Source organism: Octopus bimaculoides, chromosome Z (assembly GCF_046866305.1).
Source record: "Octopus bimaculoides isolate indiv1 chromosome Z, ASM4686630v1, whole genome shotgun sequence".
Taxonomy (NCBI): Eukaryota; Metazoa; Mollusca; class Cephalopoda; order Octopoda; family Octopodidae; genus Octopus; species Octopus bimaculoides.
The window spans coordinates 9,095,024-9,122,810 of NC_142944.1; the positions used below are offsets into that span (position 1 = coordinate 9,095,024).

Sequence of the window (27,787 nt, forward strand, 5' to 3'; positions counted from 1 at the left end):
TGTGTGTGTGTATACCTATGTGTGTGTGTGTGTGTGTATACCTATGTGTGTATCTTTGTGGTGTGTTTGTACCACTCCACCCCTTGTCAACCAGTGTTGGTTTGCTTATGTCCCCGTAGCTTATTGTTTTGGCAAAAGGCAATCAATAGAATAACTATCAGGCTTTAAAAAAAGTGATGAGGTAGTTCTTGAAGCTGGTGCTCCAGCATGGCCACAGTCCAATGACTGAAGCATGTAAAAGATGAAAGAAAAACAGATGGTAAATCTAAATCAATGTGAGGATTTCTATGTGGTAACACAACTGACTAGAAATAGCAGCCAAATCTTTCTCAAATATTGAATAATATGTGATTATAATTAGTCTGAAAATGAGGCAGGACAGTCATTCGTGGAATGCCTTTGATTATAGTTCTGTTTGATCAGAAATAACTTGGAAATCAAACCTCAGGTACAAGCCTCAGGTCTGTATCGAATCCTCAGGATAGGCAGTAGGCATTAATGTATATTGTCAACAAACGGCCTTGTCATTATGAGATGATATTTAAAAATATTTTGATGAAAAGAAGATAATTATCTTGGTGTGGCTGTGTGGTAAGAAGCTTGCTTCCCAACCACATAGTCCCAGGTTCAGTCCCACTGCATGACATCTTGGTCAAATGTCTTCTACTATAGCCTGGGCTGATCAAATCCCTATGAGTGAATTTGGTAGATGGAAGCTGAAAGAAGCTCGCCATATATGTGTGTGTGTGTGAGAGAGAGAGAGAGAGAGAGTGCGTGTGTTTGTGTTTTTCAACCGATGTTGGTGTGTTTATGTCCCCATAGCTTTGTGGTTTGGCAGAAGAAGATGGTAGAATGACTACCAGGCTCATTCTACCAGAAATAAGTAGTGATCAATGTGTTCGACAAAAATTTCAAGGTGGTGCTCCAGCATGGCTGCAGTCACATGACTGAAACAAGTAAAAGATAAAAGTTAAAACACACTCACACATTCATACACGTTTGTAAGAAAATATCTTTTATGTTGTCAAATTTTTTTTTTTTTTTTGCATATCATCTAATAGTGACAAGGCCTTTTGTTGAACAATTTATTTTATCAATGCCTAGTGCCTACCCTGAGTTTCTAGTCATGACGTGTAAGGTTCTCTCGTTAGTACTTTGAATGATATTCTTATTAAGGCGTTGAGCTGGCAGAAACGTTAGCACGTTGGACGAAATGCTTAGCGGTATTTCATCTGTCCTTACGTTCTGAGTTCAAATTCTGCCAAGGTTGACTCTGCCTTTCATCCTTTCATGGTCGATAAATTAAATACCAGTTGCATACTGGGGTCGATCTAATCGACTGAGCCCTCCCCAAAAATTTCGGGCATTGTGCCGAGAGTGGAAAAGAACGACATTCTTATTTGAAATAACTACAATTCATTCTTCAAATTACACAGCTACTTTACATGTTAATTCAGGAACATGTAATAATAACTTCTCTCTCACAAGGCATTGGTCGACCCTCCCAGGGCCATAGTTGATGAAGACACTTGTCTAAGGTGTCATGGAATGGGACTGAACCCAAAGAACCAAGAAATAGTTGCAAAGCTAGCTTCTTAACCTCACACCCAAACCTGTGTCAATTTTTGTTTACAAAAATTGATTTCAGTATTATTTGTTATTTTTTACTTGTTTTAGCCAGTTGACTGTGGCCATGCTGGGGCACCACCTTGATGGTTTTTAAATGAACAAATCGACCCTAAAGCTTTGTTTTGTGGGGTTTTTTTTTTAAGCCTGGTACTTATTCCATCAGTCTTTTTTGCCGAATCACTAAGTGACAGGGATGTAAACACACCGACATTGATTGTGAAGCAGTGGGGAGACAGGACAAACACACACACACACACACACACACACAGACAAACACACAAACAAATATGCACACACACACACACACACACACACACACATATACGATGGGCTTCTTTCAGTTTCTGTCTACCAAATCCACTCACAAGGCTTTGGTCAGCCCGAGGCTATAGTTGAAGAAACTTGCCCAATGTGCTACACAGTAGAACTGAACTCAGAACCATGTGGTTGGGAAGCAAGCTTCTTACCACACAGCCATGCATGCGCTAAGTATAGAATCCTTAATGAATTTGGGGTGTGAAGGAATGAAGGGAGTAGGGTTGTAGATAGGAATGAATTATATTCTATAAAAGTGGCAGTCATTCATAAATTTTAATCTCCTTTTTGATTTTCCAAACCTTTACTTTAACTGTTCTTTTTTTTTTTTTTTTTTTTTTTGAGCTTTTAATAAATTTTTTTCTGTTGGTTGTAATATACTTTAGAAAGCAAAGATGATATCGAACCTTTGTCAGAGAAAGAAATGCGAGAAGCTTCAGCAGCTATCAATGTATTTGGCATGCATTTGGTAAATATGTATTTTTCGTTTGTTTTTTAAGAATTTCATTTTATTTGCATTTCTTTTTTTTTTTGTTATATTTAATTTCTGAAGATTTTTGTTTACTTTATTGGATAAATTTTCAAACAGCATCATTGTAAAGTCATCCAATCACTCAACCATTTTTTCTGCACCCACCCACTATTCCTGGGAGGGTCATGGGTTGTAGAGTTCTCAGGTATCTCCTCTATAGGGTCCTATCTGAAGTTGTAAGGATAGAGTCCTCAGGCACCTCCTTCTCCATAGGGTCCTATCTGAAGTTGTAAGGATAGAGTCCTCAGGCACCTCCTTCTCCATAGGGTCCTATCAGAAGCAACTGTCATTACACTTTCAAAATGGATTCCCAAGAATGACCTACTAAGACTATGGATATTATCCAACCATTCCATTCTTCTTCTACCCTTCGGACTCTTTCCATGTGTAGGGATAAAGTCCTCAGGCACCTCCTCCTCCATAGGGTCCTATCAGATGCAACTGTCATTATACTTTCCTACTGGATTCCCAAGAATGACCTACTAAGACTATGGATATTATCCACCCATTCCAGCCTTGGTCTACCCCTAGGTCTACCCCTAGGTCTACCCCTAGGTCTACCCCTAGGTCTACCCCTAGGTCTACCCCTAGGTCTACCCCTTGGTCTTCTGTTGGTTGGCTTGGCTTATTATATGTAACCGTATAAAAACAATAACAAAAACAAAAATACCCAGTTGGGGTCCACTTCAGTACTCCACCTCCTGCATGTTGGTTGGGTAGTACCTTTAATTCTATGCAAGGTTCAGAGTTTTGGTCACAATGTACAGCACCTTGTGAACAGGTGCCTTCTGTTGACATCTACATTCTCACCCAACTCCTCCTCCTCCTCATCATCTTTCCCCTCCTCTTCTTTTTCTCCTCTCCCATCAGCCCATCTGCCCATCCTCCTTATACTCTCATTTCCCCCTTATCAATCTTCCTTGTCCTCCTCCTGGTCATTGTAGTGGCCATCACCACCATTGCTGCCACCACCACCACCACCACTGCCATCGCCATGTCCACTGCTGCTGTTACTGCCACCACACCATAACTACTACTACTACTACTACTACTACTACTACTACTACTACTACTACTACTACCACTACTACCAAAACAACCACCACCACCACCATCCTCACCACAGATTAGAATCAAACCAAGAACCAACCATATCATTGCAAATTAAACTTCCCAGTCACATGACCACATCTACACCTGCATTACAGTTTTGTAATGATATTTTCTTTTATTTCCAATTTCATATAAAAATGATCAAGTAAGAAAACAAAACAAAAACAAAACAAAAACAGTTAAAAAGAAACTATATATATATATATATATAGAGAATAAGTCATAAAAAAGTACATAAATTATATTTGCGTTATAATGCAAGTATCATGTTGTAGTTTTGTTTTCTTATTTCGTGTAACTAAATATAACCAAATTGTCACATTTTTAGCATTTTAAATTGAATCTCAAACTTAATTTATACGCTATTATTTTATGATAGAATATTTAATTAGAAATTAGAAACACACAAACTTCTGGTTTTAGCTTTAGTTTAAAATTAAAAGCCACAGTCACTCCTCTTTCCCAACCCTTAATCACTTCACATCGTTTTACTCACAAAAAAAGAAAAAAAGAAAAGAAAAACATTGAAATAATAATTATCAGAATCGTTATAATAATTTCACTTTTTGCACCTAGATTCTCATAATATATCCATAACTATAATCATTGACTTCATGCAAAACGATTATCTGATAATCTGCAGGCAATCGTTTTAATTGCTTTCAAATTATTGTTATAAAAGATTATTATGTTTAATCATAATTGAACACGTTTTGCTTTCTTAACACACTTGACACCTCTCACTCATTGCACTGTTTGTGTTTCCATGTTGCAGCAGTAACTCTAAAGCGTTCATTTAATTTTTCTTTTGTTTTAATGTTGACTCTGAGAGTGATTTAATTGCTGTACTTATAAGGAGGTGTGTGGCTTAGTGGTTATGGTAATTGCCTCACAATCATTAGGTCATGAGTTCGATTCCTGGCAGGACATTGAGTACTTGAGCAAGACACTTTATTTTATATTGCTCCATTCCACTCAGCTGGCAAAGAAGAGTTGTACATGTATTTCAAAGGGGCCAGCTTTGTTACATTCTGTGTTTCATGCTGAATCTCCCTGAGAACATGTGTCTGTGGAGTGCTCAGCCACTTGCATGTTAATTTCACAAGCAAGCTGTTCTATTGATCGCATCAGCTGGGACCCTCATCATCATAACCAACAGAGTGTCATATATATATACATATATATATATATATATATATATATATATATATATATATATATAAAAATATATATTTAAAATATTTTATAATTATATACATAATTATAACAAGGGGTTGGCTTTATGCCTCACCACGCACTGAAAGAAATAGATGCTAAAGTCCTTTTTACTACCTTAAAATCTCTGAGAATAACACACTTTATTGTAGACAAGAAAAAGAAAAATAAAGAATCAATAAAGCTGGTTAACTATGTATGCGTTTCAAATTTAAAGTAAAAAATAATTTTACTTACTGTTTTTCATCGGTATAGTATTCCGTATAAGTCCATGAGTATCTCAAAAACATGCATGCGATCAGCGTCATCGCATGTCCAATATCTATCCACACTCGTAAAAATATACTGCTGAGTATAATTCATATCTTTCTTTTATACCCACGTGTGGTGTGTTAAGATCTAGACCGCAGTAAATGCAGTTTCAATCATAGAGTGAATTTATTCAAATATTAAAAATAAAGGGTAAAAATCAATAATAATTTTACCTGGTAGCCAATGCAGGGATAAAAGAAAATTTTGTTCCTTGTTCCTCATTTACACCACAAATTTTGTGCTTTGTATTGATGCATTATACTCAGTGCTTATTTTGTTACTAATAAAAATTTGTATTCTATTATTTTCTGCTATGACCTCAGGTATCTAAAACTTACTCAAAAAGTTATGCTCATCGTGAAGAAGCTCTGGAAAGTTTATCACAACAAATCAGGCAGCATGCCATCAATGAGGATGCCCGGACGATTCTAAGGGCATTAATTCTTCCAATAAAGAGAGGTCTTGAAGATCAAGTTCATGCAGTGAGTAGTTTTATTATTTCCTCTAAGGCAATGACAAGTGGCAGAGACCTTTGAAGATATGCCAATGCTTGAGAAGACCTGTCAAGCCAAGTGAAATAATAGTCGTGGCCAATGCTGGTGCTATGTAAGTGGCACCTGTGCCAGTGGCACATAAAGAGTACCTATTGTACTCTTGGAGTGGTTGGTATTAGGAAGAGCATCCAACTGTAGAAGCCATGCAAAATCAGACTGGAACCTGGAGCAGCTTACCAGTTTCAGTCAAACAGTCCAACCCATGCCAGCATGGAAAGCAGACGCTAAATGATGATGATGATGACGATGATGATGATGACAATAATGATGATGACGATGATGAGGATAACGATGATGATGGTGATTTATCTGTTATATGTAAATTGTATGCTTAGGAAAAAAAAAGAAGTCCCCTAGATAAAGTTTATGAGGTGCATGATTAATGTAATATGGGATACAATATGCAACCATTACATGTGATCCAAAAGCAGAAGTCGAATTCCACATTCAATGGTAAAAATAAGCCAAAATCTATTATATTCAGGCTTGAAGCTAAAGTTGCTTTCAAGTGATCTCTGGTATTGTTTAGCTAAACTGTTGCAATGTAGAATAAAGATTTCTAAGTAGAAACACATCAAAATTCACTTGCAGGTGAACTTAAACTCATTATCTCTGTGTTAATTATGTACTGTTTACTCTTTTACTTGTTTCAGTCTTTTGACTGTGGCCATGCTGGAGCACCGTCTTTAGTCGAGCAAATCGACCCCAGAAACTTATTCTTTGTAAGCCTAGTACTTATTCTATCGGTCTCTTTTGCCGAACCGCTAAGTTAAGGGAACGTAAACATACCAGCATCGGTTGTCAAGCGATGTTGGGGGACAAACACACACAAACACACATACACACACAAACACACACACACACACATACATATATGTAACAAATATTGTTTCTATAAATTTGTTTTCTTTCCAAGTATGGGCAACAACTTCAGAGGTGTTTCAGTTTTGTTATTACCGTATCAGCTTAACAGACTCCACCATATTTTCCTAAGTAGTGCTAAAGGAATCGTCATCACCATCGTCATCACCTCCACCATCATTGTTGTCGTCGTTGTCGTCACCACCATTATTGTCATCATCGTTATCATCATCATCATTGTTTAATGTCTCTTTTTTTCATACTGGCATGGACTGAATGGTTCTACATGCATTGACGATTCATCCAACCCATGACACTGTACCAAGTTCCAATGTCTACTTTGTAATGGTATCTACAAATGGATGCCCTTCCTAATGCCAACCACTCTAGAGAGTTTATTGAGTAATTTTTCACTGTAATTTTTCACAGCACCAGCCCTGGTAAGGTCACCAGGTACCAGCATGACAAAATCCATCAACTGAATGGGGTAAAGAATTGAGGGATAAGAAATAAGGATAGAAGGTCAGGAACAGATGTCTTGCTGAAGGGGTTATTTATAGGCTTCCTCGTTTGAAAGGAGAGAGAGAGAGAGAGAAATATGTGGCCAAGGTGCAAGGTGAATGTGAGAAAGAGATATAGGGTAAAGTAGCAGAAATGTTGGATGGGTCAGTATGTGAATATAAAAGTATAACCACTGATTAGCTTGGAAAGCTAGAATTGTTTAGAAAACAATATTGGTCTTTAACTAATATGATATTAACTATTCTTCTTCATATAATTATCCCTAGTTAGTTAAAATTTATGACTCTAACCATGTATAGAAAATAGATTCCATCACATTCCAGGGGGGAAAACTAGAAGCAGTCGATAGCTTCCATTACCCAGGTAACCAGGTCAGTAGTAGGGGTGGATGCTCTGAGAGCATAACTGCTAGAATATGATTAGACTAGGCAAAGTTTAGAGAGCTCCTACCTCTCTCTCAGAATGAAGGGCAGACTGTATGGTGCTTGTGTGTGAAGAGCCATGCTACATGGCAGTGAAACATGGGCTGTAACTGCAGAGGACATGTGTAGGCTAGTATGCTCCACTGGATGTGTAATGTCACTGTGCATGCACAACAAAGTGTAAGCATCCTGAGAGAAAAGTTGGATATAAGAAGCATCAGATGTGGAGTGCAAGAGAGACGACTGCACTGGGATGGTCATGAGTTGTGTATGGATGAGGACAGCTGTATGAAGAAGTGTTGCACTCTAACAGCAGAGAAAACCTGTGGAAAAGGTAGACTCAAGAAGATATGGGACCAAGTGGGGTGTTGGGCCTCATGGAGGCAATGACAAGTGAGTGAGACCCTTGGTGATATGCCGTGTTTGAGAAGACACATCAAGCCAAGTGAGATCGTAGTCGTAGCCAATGCCAGTATTACATAACTAGCTCATTAAAAGCACCTTTCAAACGTTTGATGATATGCTGTGTTTGTGAAGATCTGTTAAGCCAAGTGAAATTGTAGTCGTGGCTGATGCCAATGCTGTCTAACTAGCACCCACGCTGGTGGCATGTGGAAAGCAATGTTCGAGTGTTGGGCCTCATGGAGGCAATGACTAAGACCTTTGGTGATATACCATGCTTGTGTAGACCAATCAAGCCAAGTGAGACCATAGTCATGGCTGATGTCAATGTCAGATGAATGGCACCCATGCTGGTGGCATGTGAAAAACACCCACTACACACTTGAAGTGGTTGGTGTTAGGAAAGGCATCCAGCTGTAGAAATATGGTGCAGATCCCCGGCTTACCTGTTTTCAGTCAAACCGTCCAACCCATGCTAGCATGGAAAACAGACGTTAAATGATGATGATGATGACTATTCCAACAGACAACTATCAAGAACTAGAGGTGGATATCTACAAATTTTGTCATAAACTATGATTGGTTGAGATTTTTGTCGATGAAAATAGTGAGTGTGATGAATATCTGGTTAGGAATGAATCAAAATACACCCCACCAAAAACAAGAAATATTCATCCACACCAATATATTGATATGCTTTCCAAACCACCAAATTAAGCAGAACACTTATGTTAGACAAAATATTATCAAATCAGAGAAGGTTGCACCTTTAACAACTCCGAAATGATGAAACAAAAGTCACCAACCATGCTTCTAAAAATGGTGCTTTTGACATATCAGTGATGAATGTTATCAATATTTAGCTGAGGATCAATTGGGAAATATAACCTTTTACTTAGAAATGCCTGCAAATATACATCGTTGTATTGTGAAGCAGCTGAGCAAAATTGGTTTTAAAACATCATAATTCATTTACTGCTGAGGAAAAAGATTGCCTTATCAATATTGAACTAAAGCCTGGCAACTTTTATGGCTGACAGAAAATACATTGGTCAAGGAAATTAATAATGCAGTAAAAGAAGTAGGTGGTGAATATGTAAAATTGCTATAAACCAAGGTGGTTTGAGAGAGTTTTATTAGGCATGACATTGATTTCTTGTTGCAATTATCCAAAATAACAGGAACATATTTGTTGTTGGTTGATTTCGATGTAGTAGGCCTCTACTTGAATATTCCACATGATTTAAGAATAACAGTAATCAAATATTGTGCCAAAATACGTGCAGTGATTCTGAGTAGATTCACCATAGACTTTATATTAGATAGTATTGGTCTTTTTGTTGAGAACAAAACATTTTTTTTTCAATGAGGAAAATTATCTACAAATTAGAGATGCTGCCATGAGAACCAAATTTGATCTAGAATAGGCAACCCCAGTAATGGGAAACTTGGAACAAAAACTATATTAAAATGTAAAGGAAAACTGTGACTAAATTTGGGAGATATATTGAGGCCACATTGGAAAAATTTTCTTTCAGACTAATTTGGACAAAATCTGTAGATGTTTCAGCTTCCATGTGCACAATTTATAGCAAGCCTTGATATTTATAAAAGAGATGAGTGCTACAAAATTACCACTTCTCAACAAAAAGGTAATTAAAAGTTTCACCAATATCACAATAGATATGCATTATTATAAAAAAATACCCCCAAAAACAAGCACATATTGGAACTTCAAATTATACCACGTAGTATATGCAAAATGTAGCATCCTGTCTAGCCAGGAGATTTTATTGTTGGTGATGGAATTTTAGAGAAGAATGACCCACAGAAGTCAAGAGATTTCTACTTTGTGCTCCAGCATGGTTACAACTCATATTTCATTACTGAAACATATAAAAGAAATAAAAGAAAGAAGCAAAAATACTTTCTCTTACTTATACAAAATGATATTGATTATGCAAAACAAATGTCCATGAAATAACACTGAGTGACCCCCCACCCCACCAAAAAAGAACATAGAAGCAAGATGTACTGCTTCTTGTAATAACCAAAATTCACAGAACAGTAATACGTTTAATGTTACCAAATTATCGAACAAAGTGATAAATTAAAGAATTTAATTACCAGCTTGTTCAAAGCAGATGACAAAAACTCAAAACAATTGTTGACAAAGAAAAAATTTGATCTAAACAACAGTAGCAAAAAACTTCATGATATCTAAGAGCAATGACAAATGTTTTGGTGCTAAGTCAATTTATACATGTTGATCATTATATCAACACTAAAACTGAAAGACAAATATTAACACATGTAAATATGAACATCAGAGCAAAAACCTAATGTACTGTATTAAATGCTTGACTTGTGAAAAAATATATATTCACCAGAAAGGAAATTTATTATCAGAACACAGAAATACACCAGCAGCAGATTATGGTACTTCAGGTCTGACATGTTCCTCTAGGTACCCATTTAAAAACATACTGCAATAAAAATTTCTTAGGATTTCCACTTTATAAGCTTTATAACTCAAATGAAGTTATTTGAAGAGTAAAATAAAAGAGTTTTATTGAGAAGTTGAAACCAGTTTCGAATGGATAAGAATGCTGCATTGAATTTGAATTTAATTTGGAAATTACATTCACTAGAAAGAAAGGAGTACAGTAATTCTTCAACTATCATGAGTGTTATATTCCAAAACCCCCTGCCTTTGGTGAAAATCTGCGAAGTAGAAACAGTACTGTATGTTTTATTAATTATAATTTGTAGATATTTACTTTATATAAATCTCTAGTTAAATATATTCAATGAGAATATTATATACAGAATTTATATTGAGTGCTCTATTGTATCAAAGTATTAATACTATTAAAGTATTCATGTATTTAATACGAGCGATTATATATAATATATATATATATATATTATTATTAATATCAGGAAATCAATATTAGAAAATTCTTCAGAAAGATGTATGTGTGTAGAATAACTGTTGTATTAAAAATATAAATATGTATAAATATATGTAAATATGTATAAGTATAAATATATAATAATAAATATGACAGTTTAAAATTTTTGAATTAAATTTTCAAGCATCTTTCGATCGTTTCGCTGTCCAAATAATGGAATCCTATATTGATTAGCATTATAGAAAACTGTTCTGCTCTTCAGAGATATAAATTTTGAATTGTGTATAATTTATTGAATGGTAGTTTTTTAAAAATATGAAGTAATATGATAAAATGGTGTTTGTTTGAAATATAAATTAAAGATTTAAAATTACTGCTTTTGATTTTGGTAAGTACACTTTAGTATGAGACATTAATCCATATATTCTTCCTTGGTTGGCCTTCTGTAATAATCCATAATAGTTATGTGTAAAAATCCATTATATTATCCTGTATTCCAAATATAGTTCATAGACTTAGATAATATAGAATAATGGAATCCTATATTGATAAGCATTTATAGATAAATCTTCTGCTCTTTAGAGATATAAAATGTGAAATTTGTATAATTTAATGAATGGTAGTTTTAAAAAAAGTTTATGAAGTAATATGGGAAAATGTTGTTTGTTTGAAATATAAATTAAAATTTACTGCTTCTGATTTTGGTAAGTAGACTTTAGTATGAGAATCTTGAAATTCAAATATGCCTCTTTGGTAATTCTTCTGTAGTAATCCATAATAATTATGTATAAAATCCATTATTTTGTCCTGTATTCCAAATATATCCAAATATATTCCATCATATTGTCCTGTATTCCAAATATATTTGGAATACAGGACAATATAATGGATTTTATACATAATTATTATGGATTACTACAGAAGACCAACCAAGGGAGTATATATGGATTAAAGACTCTCATACTAAAATGTACTTACCAAAATCAAAAGCAGTAATTTCTAATCTTTAATTTAAATTTCAAACAAACACCATTTTATCATATTACTTCATATTTAAAAAAAAACTACCATTTGATAAATTATACAAATTTCACATTTTATATCTCTAAAGAGCAGAAGAGTTGTCTCTAAATGCTTATCAATATAGGATTCCATTATTAGGACAGCACTTCTGCGAAACGATTGTAAGATGCTTTAAAACTTAGTTCAAAACTTTTAAACTGTCATATTTATTATTATTATTATTATTATTATTATTATTATTATTATTATTATTATTATTATTATTATTATTATATATTTATACTTATACATATTTACATATATTTTTATATATATTTATATTTTTAATACAATTATTTTACACATGTATATATCTTTCTGATAAATTTTCTAATATTGATTTCCTGATATTAATAATATTATATTATAATTTGTACATATTTACTTTATCATAAATGCAAAACAACACCCGAGAAGAATCGTCGTAAGCTTAAATAATGAGCCGTGTTAGGTGAACCACGACAGGTGAACCACGACAGGTGAACTGCAATAAGGCGAGATATTACTGTAATGCTGTAAATGTTATTTTTCTTTAGCTATTTAATGATAGTATTTGGTTGTTATCTCTGTTGCCAGGTATTTTAAGCTAAAATTCATTTAAATATTCATCTAGAGTTAGTTGCTATCTATATACTTAGCTAGAGGCAGCTGTTGCTATATAAAAATGCTCAGTGATGGTCGTTACAAAGTCCATGAAAGTACTTGTGTAAATACAAAAACAAATTTTGAAAATTAATTGTGAAAATCCATTTATGCTGGAGTTTAATTGATTGATATGTGTCTATGAGTGTATTTAGATGAGTGTGTATGTGTGTATGAGTGTATTTAGATGAGTGTGTATGTGTGTGAGTGTGTATATGTACATATGTGTGTGTGTGTGTGTGTTTGTGTGTGTGTGTTTGTGTGTGTGTATGTATATGTATATATAAAAAAATACAAAATGTAACAAGAACGCAAAACATCCGGTCAGTTATGTGATACAAAAATGGGACAATAAAACATCCAAATAGACGATACAATGAAAACAAGGATGGGTCATTCGAAGTTTTCTTTCCTCAGTCAAGTACCAGATTATCTTCGCAATTTCGGCTGATTATACTTGAGATTGCTAAGGGTAAAAATTATCAAATAATTTATACCAGTGATTAGCATGCATAATAAAAGTCAGAAGACATAAATATTTTAAAATCTAATAGTATATGAAACATACACAGAGAGAAAATCACCATATGAAGTTCTTACATGCTAGAAATGGCAGTCAAAGCCCCAAACCACAAAAGAACATTCTTACATTAAAGCACGTTGCTTGTACATGAGTGAATAAAAATTTCAGTTAACCTTATACCCATGAGTTTCACCATTAATGAACAAATAAATCAACTAATAAGTTAATTAATTGATTAATTAGTCACCCGTAAATCGTCAGTAAGGTCGCTGTAAAATGTATAAATATGACACTACAATACGTACTGAAAACACAAAGTAAACACATGCACACTGAAATGTCTTGCTTGTGTAGAAACAATAGGTTTTAATGTAAGAATGATTTTTTTGTGGTTCTGGGCTTTGACTGCCATTTTTAGCATGTAAGAAATCCACATGTTGATTTACTCTCCATGTATATTTCATACACTATTATATTTAAATATATATATATATATATATATATATATATATATATATATATATATATATATAATATTGATAATAAGGGGAATGAAGAATTTGAACATACAAACATTGTTTATTTATAGTTGGCTTATTCATAATAATTGTCCAACATGTGTTTCAATTGCAGTAGTTGTTGCATATCTATATGCAGCAATTTATGCATTACTAGTAGGATGTCTTCAGGGTGTATAAATATGACATTGTTCGAAGAGGAATTTTCTTGCATTATTAGTTTGAAAATTCTTTTCGAACAATGTCATATCTATACACCCTGAAGAGATCATACTTATAATGCATAAATTGCTGCATATAAATATGCAACAATATGGAATTAATGTGATCAAAACACGTGTCAGAAAATTATTATGAATAAACTAACTGTAAATAAACATTAAGTTTGAATGTTCAAATTCTTCATTCTTCTTATTATCAATATTGTACTTTACACTCTGAGTAACCAGGAAAGACTGTAACATCAGATGGGAGTTAAAGAAAATTTACCATAAAATGCATGGTCTGAAGGAACCAGCCTTGGCATTTTACATAGAGAAATTTGGTATCTGCTTGGATATTACATCCTACCTCTTAATATAATATGATATATATATGTATATATATATACAATTAATAAAAGGAATGACCACTAAAGTGGATTCCTATACACTAGAGATAGATGTCAAATCGCCTTACCACAAAGAGTGTGTTAATTGATTGATATCAATTTCTACCCTCATTATTTTAAATTATATATATATATATATATATATATATATGTGTGTGTGTGTGTGTGTGTGTATAAAAAAGGTCTTTAAGGAGTCATTTACACATTGTTATTTATAGCTTTATGTGTGTTTCGAGTTTCACCATTTCACAAAAGAATAATATATATTTATAAATTCACTTAGTGTAAACAAATGAAAGGCAATGTGTAGCTTTCTGTTAAATAATAAGTCAAAAGACAATATATATAAGCACAAACAAATGGAAAACAGACACAGAAGGTTGCCAAATCCTCATCAGTTATCAGCCAAAGGATCTCTGCAATTTCACACCTTTAACGCTAATATTGTTCCCCTTTGGTGGTTGTTGGTGATGAGAAACCACTGGGAAATAGTGAGCCAATGAACAAGAGACCAAACACGACTGAAAGTGAAGAAATATGAACTAAATATGTAATATACAATATACAAATGGAATGATATTCAAAACGAGACATATATTGGATGAACAAGGCTACCATTGGTTTCATGCTGAGAATTCCCTGCAATTATCAACCCTGCCTCATTGGGATGTTGGTACTCGTCTCTACCTACATACATACGCACACACATATGTACTTATTTATATATACATGTGTATATACAGACAAGTTTTGGTTATGCAAGCACCTATTAACTAATTACCAAAATTTCTGATTATTCAAACAAGATCTCAAGGACTTGGGATTATGTTTAATATGGCTTTATTTGTTTACAATCGGATCAGTTAGCTGAACAAAATTATTCCCTATTTGTCTCGTTCGAGTAACTGACACTTATTTGCTCTTAAGTTTGTAAAGAACGACAATTCCAGATTTACTTTATCTCTTTTTTTTCTTTTTATCATCCACCCACATTTTTTTTTATTTCAGAATGAAGAAAAGAAAGTTATAATTGGATTTTTTTTACATTTATTTCCTTTTAGCAATGGGTAAAAAAAAACCCCCCGGGATTAAATGATAATTACGTTTTTCTTATATTTTTCTCTTTTTGTAAACCATAATAAAGTCAGTGTGACAGTAACAAGTGAGAACTGTTATTTTATATATTTATAATGTTATAATAATATTATTATTATTATTATTATTATTATTATTATTATTATTATTATTATTATTATTATTATTATTGTTGTTATTATTATTATTGTATATTTTTTTCTTTAGGTTTTCAAAGCTACTCAGAAGCTTCTAAGACTCGTATTAACCAAGTTTATACAAGAAAATAAGTATGTTAATCCTTTATTCTTCCACTGGCTTCTGTCAGTTGGATTCTTGTAACTTTCAGTTTATTTATTTGTTTCTTAATCTTTGTTTATTCTTTTTGCTGAACCAAATGCCAGCGTTTGTATAATGAAAAAATCACAAACGATTGTATCAACTTCTGCTTATTTCTGGTACTTATTTGCCAAAGTCAAATTTCATCCTTTCAGGGTCAATAAAATAAGTACCAGTTGGATACTAGGGTTGATGTAATATTCCCCCGAAAATTGCTGGCCTTTTGCCAAAACTTAAAACTGTTTTATTATTTATATTATTATTATTATTATTATTATTATTATTATTATTATTATTATTATTATTATTATATTCACATTCGTTTTTTGATAGATCAGAATTTGCTTTCCCTTAGTTCATTATTACTATATCCTCCTCCTCTTCCTCCTCCTTCTTATCATCATCATCATCATCATCATCATTCCAACCAAAGCCTTGGACTGAACATACTCAAAATTCAGATGTGATGATTGACAATAAGCCACTCAAATGGGTCAGGTCATTTAACTATCTCGGAAGTACACTAAACTTTAAGAGTGCTTTTGATAATGAAATTGATGTTTGAATAGCTAAGGCAGCAAGCACTTTTAGAAAACTTTCCCATCATTTCAGGCCATGTGCCAACAGTAGAAGCAATTATTTTTATTACACTATAGCTCTTAACTGAAGAGGACAAACACCAAACCAAGAAGAATTTGAAGCTGAGATTTCAAAACATAAAACTAAACACTTGTAAAAGCAACTTAAAATTCAATCAACTAGCTAAGTGTGACAGGTATGTTTCTCATGGATCATACCCACCTGACAATTGGTTCAATCAGAGCTGGCTTGTGGCTATTAGATAGTACCACCAATGGAATTATGGATAGTACCACCAAGCAGTTATTGCTATCAAACTTAGTGGGTCCCAAACATGCTCAGGATATTGTCATATCTTCTGATTAATGTTATTATATTCTCTCTCTCTCTCTCTCTCTCTCTCTCTCTCTTTCTCTCTACATATATATATATATATATATATATATATATATATATATATATATATATATATATATATGTATGTATATATATATATATATATATATATATATATATATATATATATATATATATATAGTACATATATGGGAAATTCTGTATGTGGGTGTGTTTGTGGAGTTGTTAGCTAACTCCTCCTACATCATTTTATTGATTTTGAGGAGACTTGACACACGAGTAGAACTCATGTCTGGAAACCACATAGCATACTCAGATTTTTGAAAAAATACGATAATAACCCGTTCATTTTCTTAAATTATTTGGTGAAAATGAAATTGAGTATGCTTATTTCTCAGTATTTGAACTGTTAGAGTTATTTTCATATGTTATCCAGTGCAACCCTTAAACAAGTAAATAGTATTTTCCTAAACAATAGATCCACTTATTTTAGTTAGTGACTTATTCACGAATATACCAACACTAGCACCCCTGAGGGTAATATTCTCTGGGAATGCACAAAAGCCCTTTTCAGAGTTATTTACTTTGAATTGTTATTATCTCATACCTGATTAACCTGTTATTACGTAACATGTTTCACGATTTTAGTATACATACCTTATTAGTATTTCCTCCTGTTTTATATACTCTGGGAATGCTTTAAAGCTCTTTTCAGGGCTACTTTATTTAAATTCTTACTATTGGGTAACTAATTTCATGTTATTACTTAATTCATCATCATCGTAATCATTGTTTAACGTCCGCTTTCCATGCTAGCATGGGCTGGACGATTTGACTGGGGACTGGTGAACCAGATGGCTACACCAGGCTCCAATCTAATTTGGCAGAGTTTCTACAGCTGGATGCCCTTCCTAACACCAACCACTCTGAGAGTGTAGTGGGTGCTTTTACGTGCCACCAGCACGAGGGCCAGTCCAGTGGTACTGGCAACGACCTCGCTCAAATGTCTTTTTACATGCCACTGGCAGAAGTGCTAGGAAGGCGACGTTGGTAACGATCACGCTCAAATGGTGCTATTTACGTGCCACTGGCATGGAAGCCAGACAGCTGGTGCTCTGGCAACGATCACGCTCGGACAGTGCTCTTAGTGAACTACTGGTACATGTGCCATCACGATTTCGCTTTTGCTTGCCCCAATAGGTCTTTGCAAGTCGAGTTTAGTGTTCAATGAAGAGACGTTGGCATGGGCGCCAGTCTATAAATTTAGTTCAATTTCAATTTCACTTACCTCAACAGGTCTTCGCAAGCGGAGTTTAGTGTCCAATGAAGGAAAGGTACGCATAAGTGGGCTGGCTACCTCTCTGGTAGAGGCCTTGGATTTTGGTCTCACTTGTCTTGCCGGGTCTGCTCACGCACAGCATATTTCCAAAGGTCTTGGTCACAAGTCATTGCTTCAGTGAGGCCTAATGTTCGGAGGTTGTGCTTCACCACCTCATCCCAGGTTTTCCTGGGTCTACCTCTTCCACAGGTTCCCTTAAATGCTAGGGTGTGACACTTTTTCACACAGCTATCTTCATCCATTCTCGCTACATGACCATACCAGCGCAGTCGTCTCTCTTGCACACCACAACTGATGCTTTATAAGTTCAACTTTTCTCTCAAGGTACTAATACTCTGTCTAGTATGCACACTGACATTACACATCCATTGGAGCATACTGGCTTCATTCCTTGCGAGCCTACGCATGTCTTCGGCAGTCACAGCCCATGTTTCACTGCCATGTAGCATGGCTGTTCGTACACACGCATCATACAGTCTGCCTTTTACTCTGAGTGAGAGGTCCCTTGTCACCAGCAGAGGTAAGAACTCTCTGAACTTTGCCCAGGCTATTCTTATTCTAGCAGCTACTCTTATACTATTATTAATTGACTTCACAATTTGGGTATTCATAACTTATTGGGAATTCCTAAAAACAATATCCTGTGTAAGACAGTTTGGTATTCTATGTAAATGCACAAAAATTTCTTTCAGTTTATAACTACTAAATTCTCATAAAGCTTTGATCAACCCAGGGCTATAGCAGAAGGTACAGCCTAGAGGGAATAACCCTGAAGCCACCTAGTTAAGACATAAACTTCTTAGGCACCCTACATGAACATATATATTATGTATATATGTATGTTGTATGTATGTATGTCAGTCAACCAGACTAACAATAACTCTCTCTCTCTCTCACTCCATTTATATATACTCATGTATAAGTTCATGTATGTGTATGTATGTATAAATATCTCTCATATATATATATATATATATATATATATATATGGCGACAGCTCATGAGCTGAAACTAGATAAAATGAAAAAAAAAATATATAGGCGCAAGAGTGGCTGTGTGGTAAGTAGCTTGTTTACCAACCACATGGTTCCGGGTTCAGTCCCACTGCATGGCACCTTGGGCAAGTGTCTTCTACTATAGCTTCAGGCCGACCAAAGCCTTGTGAGTGGATTTGGTTGACGGAAACTGAAAGAAGCCTGTCGTATATATATATATATATATATATATATATATATATATATATATATATGCATATATATATAAAGGTGGTGTTCCAGCATGGCCGCAGTCAAATGACTGAAACAAGTAAAAGAGTAAAAGAGTATATATATGACATATTTGAACCTGTAAATGCTTTTCACTGCAATTTATCATGTAGGAAAATTCTCAACCAGTGTGTGCTTATACCTAAATAATATTTACTTGTTGGATCTCTGGAAATTCCACAGAATGGAGAAACATTAAGAGGCCCTATTTAAGAAAGAAAGGATGATATGCATTTTTATAGTGTTCGTTGTTTAGCTTTCTTTACATATTCTTCACGTTCATCTACAATCATTTCCTTATGTCTCCATCAGTGTTGTCTTTTTCCTCATTTTATTATATCTTTTTGTTGTGCCTCTCTGATCTGTGCTCTATGTCTGTGCATCCTTTCTCGGGCAGCTTGCAATCCTGTTTGTTGTGAAATTAACCCTTATAAACAAATTAACCCTTATAAACAAATATAATTTTTTTAAGCAAGCAGGCAATAAATAATTGCACTTATGCATATGCCTTAAGTGATGGTTGCAATAAAAGAAAATCAATCCAATAAAAAAAATACTTTCCGTTATCAACACACCACCACCACCACTATCTGCATCTCTCTCAATATAACTACCTCCCCGACCATCTCTCCCTACCTTTCCCTTCAGCTAACTTTTAACCATGTAATAAGTATTCCTTCCACACCCCACTACATCGTTATTACTTCTCCCTCCCTCTCTTTCTCTTGTCCTCTTTTTCTCTCGTTCTTCACCTCTACCTTCAGCTAACCACATGACCATTTGGCCAAAGTGTATTAATATTAATCACCTTTCTCTTCTTCTTCTCTTCTTTCTTCACTCCTTCCTCTCTGTTTCTCACTCTTACTCCACCTTCACCTCTCTAACTAACTAATGGATGATGGGTAAATGAACAAGCAGACTATTATATAAATTGAGTTGAGATAAAAAAAGCTACTCTTTCTTGTCAGTTTAGAGTTGTCTCTCTTGGTGTCTGGTGCTGAAGAGAACTAAAGAGTTTGAAATGTATCAATCAATCCAATAGAGAATGCTCTTATCTGACTATGGTGTTTCAACAGCTTTTGATCTTAAGCAAGATTTTTTTTACACCACAAACTACAGTGAAATGCCTTTTACAGGTTCAAATATCTGTCATACATATTTGAGCTGGTCATAAATTTGTTTATTTTTTATCACTGATTTGTAGGCTTGCCTTTTTTTAAAATGAATGATTCCCAAAATGTTTGTCATGTGTATGTCTGTTGAAATGTTCAAAGACATACAATTCCTTTTAATATTACCAAATCATATTCTTATTCCAGAATTCCTCGATCTGACACAGTTAATTTTATCGAAAAGATTCTTCCAAGTTTGTTTCATAGAGCAGGTTACACAGTAAGTAAACTGGTTGTATACATATTTAACTTTTTAATCTATATCTATTCATTCTTTAAAAAATATATATACATTCATACATACATGATGGTAGCAAATTCATGTTTGAGTATAGCCATCACCTGATTGAAAGTCCCTCACATGTGAAGGCTACAACCAGCCATTTTTGTGATAGGTCATACTTTTCTTTCAAGTGATGCCTGTACATGATGGTTATTTTTATAGAAACGAAAGGATTTGCACAGATCCAATCCCGTTCTCTGAACATGGACAGCATAAACTTGAAAAGAAGAACTAGTCTACATCATTGAATATTGTCAATGTTGCAGACTTTCTCTCAGAGCTTCCTTCTCTTAGAGAGATGTTGTGACAACAAAAGAGGAGCCCTCCCACTCCCAGTGGACCAACCACACACCTGGACACCAAGTATTTCCACATTCCTCTGCATCCATAGACATGTACACATATTGTTTGAAGGCTTCTATGTGAGATCTAAACCGTGTACATTCGTGTACAATCGTGTAAATCGTGTACAATCGAGTGGTCCTGGTTCATTTTGGACATTACTCTGACTATGGCAGCTTTCATAGAGTCTTTGGTGTTATGGGCGAGTTCACTGACCTCTCTCTCAACAATGCTCCACATGTAATTGTCCAATGGATTGAGATCTGGGAAATTAAGAAGTCAAATGTTTGGGGTTATGTGGTCATAAAAATTTTCAGCCATCCATTCCTGGGTTACTAGAGCCATGTGTGATAGTGTGGAGTATTATTGAAACACATATGGCCTTTCATTCTATACACTGTCTATCCAGGGCTTAACAATTATTTCCAGGATATCAATGTAGGCGGCAGAGTCAGCTCTAAGACCTTGTGGAAAGAAGTAAGGAGGCATCACATGTCCTTCATTGCTGATAACCCCTAAAACCATAACAGTTGCAAGAAATTTTATATGCAAAACACTTGGAACTTCAGAAGAGTCTTCACATAACCATCTGTCATTTCTTGTTAACTTTTAATCTCGGTCAAAGTTTTTCTCATTTGAGAAAACCCAATTCAAATTTTCTGCTGGATTTTTCAGTTTGTTTAAGAACATTTTAGATCTGATGTAGTGATTTTCTTGTGCTTTTTCTGATAAATTGACCTTTCCTCGTATAAGACTTATATCTGATGTCTTCGTGGACAACATTTCAGACTGTTCCTTCTGACATATGAAGATCTTTTGCAATTGATCTCATGGAGTTTTGGGATTGTAATCAATGGTCTCTTGCACTTGCTGGATAAATTCAAGTGTTCTGATGATTTCAGAGCATTTAGAATGCCTTTACGCTTTGATACTAATGATACATTTCCATCTTCAGTCTCTAAATTCTTACAAACTTTGTAGACGAAAGATCTGGCAACTGTTAAAAATCGAGATATTTCTAAATCACTCTGCTCAGCCTTCATAACACAATAACAGCTTGCCTCTTCTTTTCTTCGGTGTCTGCCATTATTATTTTCTGAAACAAAGATTATACAGAGTTAGCAAAAAATGCAGCAACGACCCCCAAATATATGTCCTCAAATAACTCAAATATCTTACGCACCCTGTATATGTATATGTAAGTATGTGTGTGTGTGTATGTATATATATATATATATATATATATATATATATATTATGGAGATGTACTTGCATAGCAAGTGACCTAATCTGAGATCGTGTGCTGAAACGAAAACAATTGCAGTGTGGAAGGTGTTTATAAGCCATTTAAAATAATACACAAAAACCGTTAGATTCACTTGAACATTTAGATTTTATTTGCCAAAATATTTTCGTCGCTTTGAGACCGTGACCTGTTCACTGACAAAATTCCGTGCTGCGTATATATTTAAATAAAATTTTTTATTAAAAGCAGCTCCAGTAATGTAAACATTATTGGTCACACATACATGCCAATTTGCTGCAGAATAGCATTCTGCTCGAATACTATATTAATATGACTCTTTTTCTGTCTGTCTTTTTGTTCTGAGTTCAAATTCTGCGAAGGTCGGCTTTGCCTTTCATCCTTCCCTCAAAATTCTGGGTCTTGTGCCTAGAGTAAGAACGAATATTATTCTCTGTTGTCCTATTTCATGAATATTGCTATTCACATAACATCTCATTAGTTAAATAAGCAAAAACATTTGCAAAACTGACAAAAGTATTCTCATTGCCCACCAATGAATAAATACACACTACATTTGTTTGTATTGAACTCTTGTCCTCTTGCTTGAAAACTTAAATGCACACACACACATACACGCACAAATGGCTTGACTCTCCATTGGTTATGACAGCGAGTGATTCAGTTGATTCAATCAACGGAACAGCCTGCTCTTGAAATTAATGTTCAGCACTCCACTGACATGTGTACCTTTAACATAGTTCTCAGAGTGATTCAGCATCACTTGGAATGTGACAAAGTCAGCACCTTTTGAATTACTGGTACAGCTCATTTTTGCCGGTTGAGTGGACTGAAGCAACAGGAAATAAAGTGTCTTGCTGAAGGAGACAATGCACCACTAGGAATTGAACATATGACCTTATGACCACAATCTGCATAACCCTAACCACTAAGCCATCTGCCTTTACTACACTTATACATACACACATGTATACACATGTACACATACATGCATGCACAAACGCGTGCACACACACTTACATACACATTTATAGAAGGAGAGAGAGAGAGAGAGAGAGAGAGAGAGAGAAGAAAGAAAGGAAGAAAGAGGCAGAGAGAGAGAGAAAGAGAGAGAATAAAGATTAACTTACCTTGATCTATGCAGATAGAGTTGGCTTATCTTCTCTTTCGTTAGAATTTGAACTTCTAGTATCCCTGTTTACAGTACATGAATATTTTAACCAAATTCTCTGGCCATACAGCCAATGCTATTCAATTCACTATTTTAGGGGACATATTACAACCCTAGGAAATTTATTATAGCTCTTCCATAATTTGGAGAATACACTGAAATACTCTCAAACACATATACACACACGCTCGCATGCACATGAAAGGGTGCAAGCTTATGCATACATATATACACGTGTATGGACACATATACACATGTGTATGCACACGTGCATACACTCTCATGTACACACACATGCACACACATACGCAAACACACACACACCACACACATACACACACACTTACACACACTCACACACATACACACACATACATTTGCACACAGTCACACACCTACACTCACACCACACACGCAGTCACACACACACACGCACATTCACACCACACACATACACACACACACACACATACACACAGAAATTCATATTCACACATACTCATACACAAACAGACACTCGCACACACACACACACACACACACACACACCACACACCATACACATACACGCACACATATGTACACATACGCACACACATACATATGCACACACACACACATACACATACACACACACACACACATACAGAGAGAAAGAAAGAGCAAAGCATAGAAAGAGACAGATATTAAGATATTTTGATCAATTGCTTGTGCTAGAGTCAACTTGTGCTTTCTTTTCTTGACAAGGGATTGCTATGCACCCCCCCCCCCACACTCTACAAAAATAAAATCAACAAAAAACTCCCCACTGAAATGCTGTCACACACACATGTATGCTCATACACACACACATGCATGTATGCACATATGCACACATGCACAGAAAGAGACAGATTATTAAGTCATTTTGTTCACTGCAGGGGGGGGGGCAGTTACCTCATTCTCTCTTTTCTTGACAATGGATCGCTACACCCCACACCCCACTGCCCCACCAAAAGAAAGCAACAACAAAAAAATCCTCCACAGAAATACTCTCTCACACACATGCATGCGCACCCACGCATGCACACACCACTCGCATGCGCACCCACGCATGCACACACCACTCTCACATTCACATCTTATGTAACGGTAGATGCAGCAGTAAACGTGTTGTGACATCACATGTGGGAATTGAAAACCTGCGTCTGCTATGAACTGTATTGTTGTACTAATCATTACATCGATGAGACAACCTTTACAACCCACCTGTTGAAATAGAGCAGGCTTAACCTGAGAAGTTACACTGATGTTCATACTTGTTGTGACCTGTTGGAAGGGGTCCCTTCTTTTCCACACAATATCAGGATATGGTATTCATCATCACCATCATTGTTCATCATCATCATCATTATCATCATCATCCATTGTCGTCATCATCACCATTATCATTATCACTGTCGTCGTCACCCACCATCGTAACACCACCTCCATCATCGTCATCATCATTATCATTTTCATCATCACCACCACCACCACCACCACCATCGTCATCATCATCGTTGTCATCGTCATCACCACCACTATCATTATTTTCATCGCCATCATCACCATCACAATCACCACCACCACTACCACCAACACCACCAACAACAACATCAACACCATCACCACTACCAACACCGTTACCACCACCATCACCATCATAACATCACCACTGTCATCATCATCATCATCATCACCATCCTCATCGCCATCATCACCATCACAATCATCATCACCACCACCATCATCATTATCACTACTACCACCACCACCACCACCACCATCACTATCGTCATCATCATAATCATCATTATCATCATCACCACCACCACCACCATCGTCATCATCATCGCTTAATGTCCATGTTCCATGTGCTGGCATGGATTACTTGAAGTGTCCGACAGTATCTGATAGGGTCAAAGAATGCATTGTGCTCCCATGTCTGCTTTGGCATGATTTCTATGGCCAGATGCCCTTCCTAACACTAACCACTTTACAGCATCTACTTGATGCCTTTTTTCTGTAGCACCAGCATTAGTGAAGTGGCCATTGCAGCTTGCAAGGCTAAGATTCCCTTTGATCAAATGCTGTTACAGTAGAGAGAATGGTGGCTTATGCTAGATGATAAAGGGTTAAAGTGTGATAGAAGGGGTCAGAATAGAACAGGTTTTTTTGCTGGAGGGTAGCGACATGGTTACTCACTTTATTGAAGAGAGGGTTGCGGTGTCTGATGCTTATGTTCACCGTTTTCACTGTGAGGGACATGGATCCAGTGTCAAGAGTGACTGAAGATGACTAGTTGGCAGGTATGTAGGTAGGTAAGTAGGTGGGTGGGTAGGTAAACAGGCAGGTGGGCATGCAGGCAGGCAATTAGTTTTTCTTTTTGCTAGTTATTCCTTATTTGCTGCACAATGTTCATACATACACACAGGGCTGGATTAAGACCCATAGAGGCCCTAAGCACTTAAAAGGTTTTGGTGCCCTCAACTATATATAAATGGTTCAAAGTGTAAACAAAAATGATTCAAATTGTAAACGATAATAAACCATAAAATAAATTTTTATTTTTCAAAATGAAACAAAATTCATTGTTAGATGGCAAATAATGTTTATTTTTGTATACTTCCATTTTATTTATATTTGAAAAGTTTTCTCCATTTTTCTTTTTATACTTGCAAAGTCCTCGATGATATCTTTAAAATTAATTTTACATAAAACTTCTGCTTCTATACTTAGTAGAGATAAGGCATTACAAATATTATTTTAGCAAGTTTAAAGTAATTTCTTTTGTGCTGTAAACCATTTACCATTTCTGTGGTGCCCCTTTTCTCTTAATGCCCTAAACGCATGCTTATTTTGCTTAATGGTCAATCCAGCACTGCATACATACATGCCTACTCACATTTAGTGCATGCATGCATTCTTAATGCAAACACCTCATTTATCAACCAAATGGTCTGCAGAAGATGATGCCACAGTTAGAACAAAAGTGAATGTCCTTGAGATTCACATACTCTTCTCTTGTGATAAGCAGTATCTTATTTCTTTATTACCCACAAGGGGCCAAATATAGAGGGGACAAACAAGGACAGACAAAGGGATTAAGTCGATTACATCGACCCCAGTGTGTAACTGGTACTTAATTTATCAACCTCGAAAGGATGAAAGGTAAAGTCGACCTCGGTGGAACTTGAACTCAGAACGTAGCGGCAGATGAAATACCGCTAAGCATTTCGCCCGGCATGCTAATGATTCTGCCAGCTCAACACCTTAATAAGCAGTATCTGTGAACATCTATGCACAGAGTGTTGAGGGCAACTAAAGGAAACACACGTCAAAGCTCTTGCCAAGCAGGCCAAGGAAAGCACAGGGTTTCAGAGACCCAATAGAAAGCCATACGTGATTTTTGGTCCTTACCTGGCTGTGTTATGAAAATCACATATTTCCAATACTCTTCTCTATTTAATACCATGAGCTCAAAATTTCTTCACCTCTCACCACACAAATCAAAGACAAAGCTTCAGTAAGATGCAGCAAACTCATATAGCTTTTTATGTTTTACCCCCAAATAACAAATGGCTCAGTAAGCACGGTTAAAGAGACATTATTTCAGTTTTTACAACAAGCAAGTCAGAAATGTGTGTAGATTCAGATAAACTCACATCTTGGTTTTCATTCAAGACCAATTCTTTCTTATCTCTTAAATAAGCCATTAATGTCTGTAGAATCCAGACACCATGAAAGTCAATCTCAATATCCTAAGTCTCTTTGCTAGTGTGTATGTGATAATTTGTGTATGTATAATGTTTAGCCTTCCCTTAGATAAATATATAGTTAAATGGTCATGAATTTTGTTCTTGTTATAACCACATACAGCCAGCTTGATTCATGATAGAAAGCAACAACAGTGACTAACATGACAACTTTATCTTGAAATAAATAGTTAAATGGATGAATAGACAGATAGATGGATGGAGGGATGGAGGGATGGACGGACAAACAGGTATGTAGGTAGACAAATACAGAGAGGTTGATAGATATACAGATGGATGGTAGGTAGGTAGAAAGATACACAGACAGATAGATAGATAGATAAACAAATAGATATATATAGATAAATAGATAGGTAGATAGATAGATAGATAGATAGATAGATAGATAGATAGATAGATGAATGGATGGATAGCTGGATGGACAGACAGACGGACGGACAGACAGACAGTCAGACAGGTAGATAGATAGACAGATGAACAGATAGGTAGGTAGGTAGATAGACAGATACAGACAGATAGATTTACAGATGGACTGATGGACAGGTGGGTAGGTAGAAAGATACAAAGACAGATAAATAGATAGATATAGAGAGAGAGAGAGATAGACAGATAGATAGATATAGATAGATAGATAGATAGATACATACATACATACATA

At 35.3% G+C, this 27,787-nt stretch overlaps 1 protein-coding gene across 3 annotated transcripts in view; it reads left to right on the forward strand.

The window, feature by feature from the left end:
• Window positions 1-27,787, forward strand: part of LOC106870605 (centrosomal protein of 104 kDa) — a 298,564-nt gene that overhangs the window by 146,145 nt on the left and 124,632 nt on the right. For all 3 annotated transcript variants that reach the window (XR_016244818.1, XM_052973736.2, XM_052973738.2), the window contains exons 14-17: window positions 2,331-2,413; window positions 5,440-5,598; window positions 15,450-15,511; window positions 20,420-20,492. Coding sequence is in view for 2 of the 3 variants with exons in the window: in XM_052973736.2 (XP_052829696.1) it covers window positions 2,331-2,413; window positions 5,440-5,598; window positions 15,450-15,511; window positions 20,420-20,492 (377 nt within the window). In the remaining variant the exon portion in view is untranslated. The remainder of the gene's footprint in view (window positions 1-2,330; window positions 2,414-5,439; window positions 5,599-15,449; window positions 15,512-20,419; window positions 20,493-27,787) is intronic.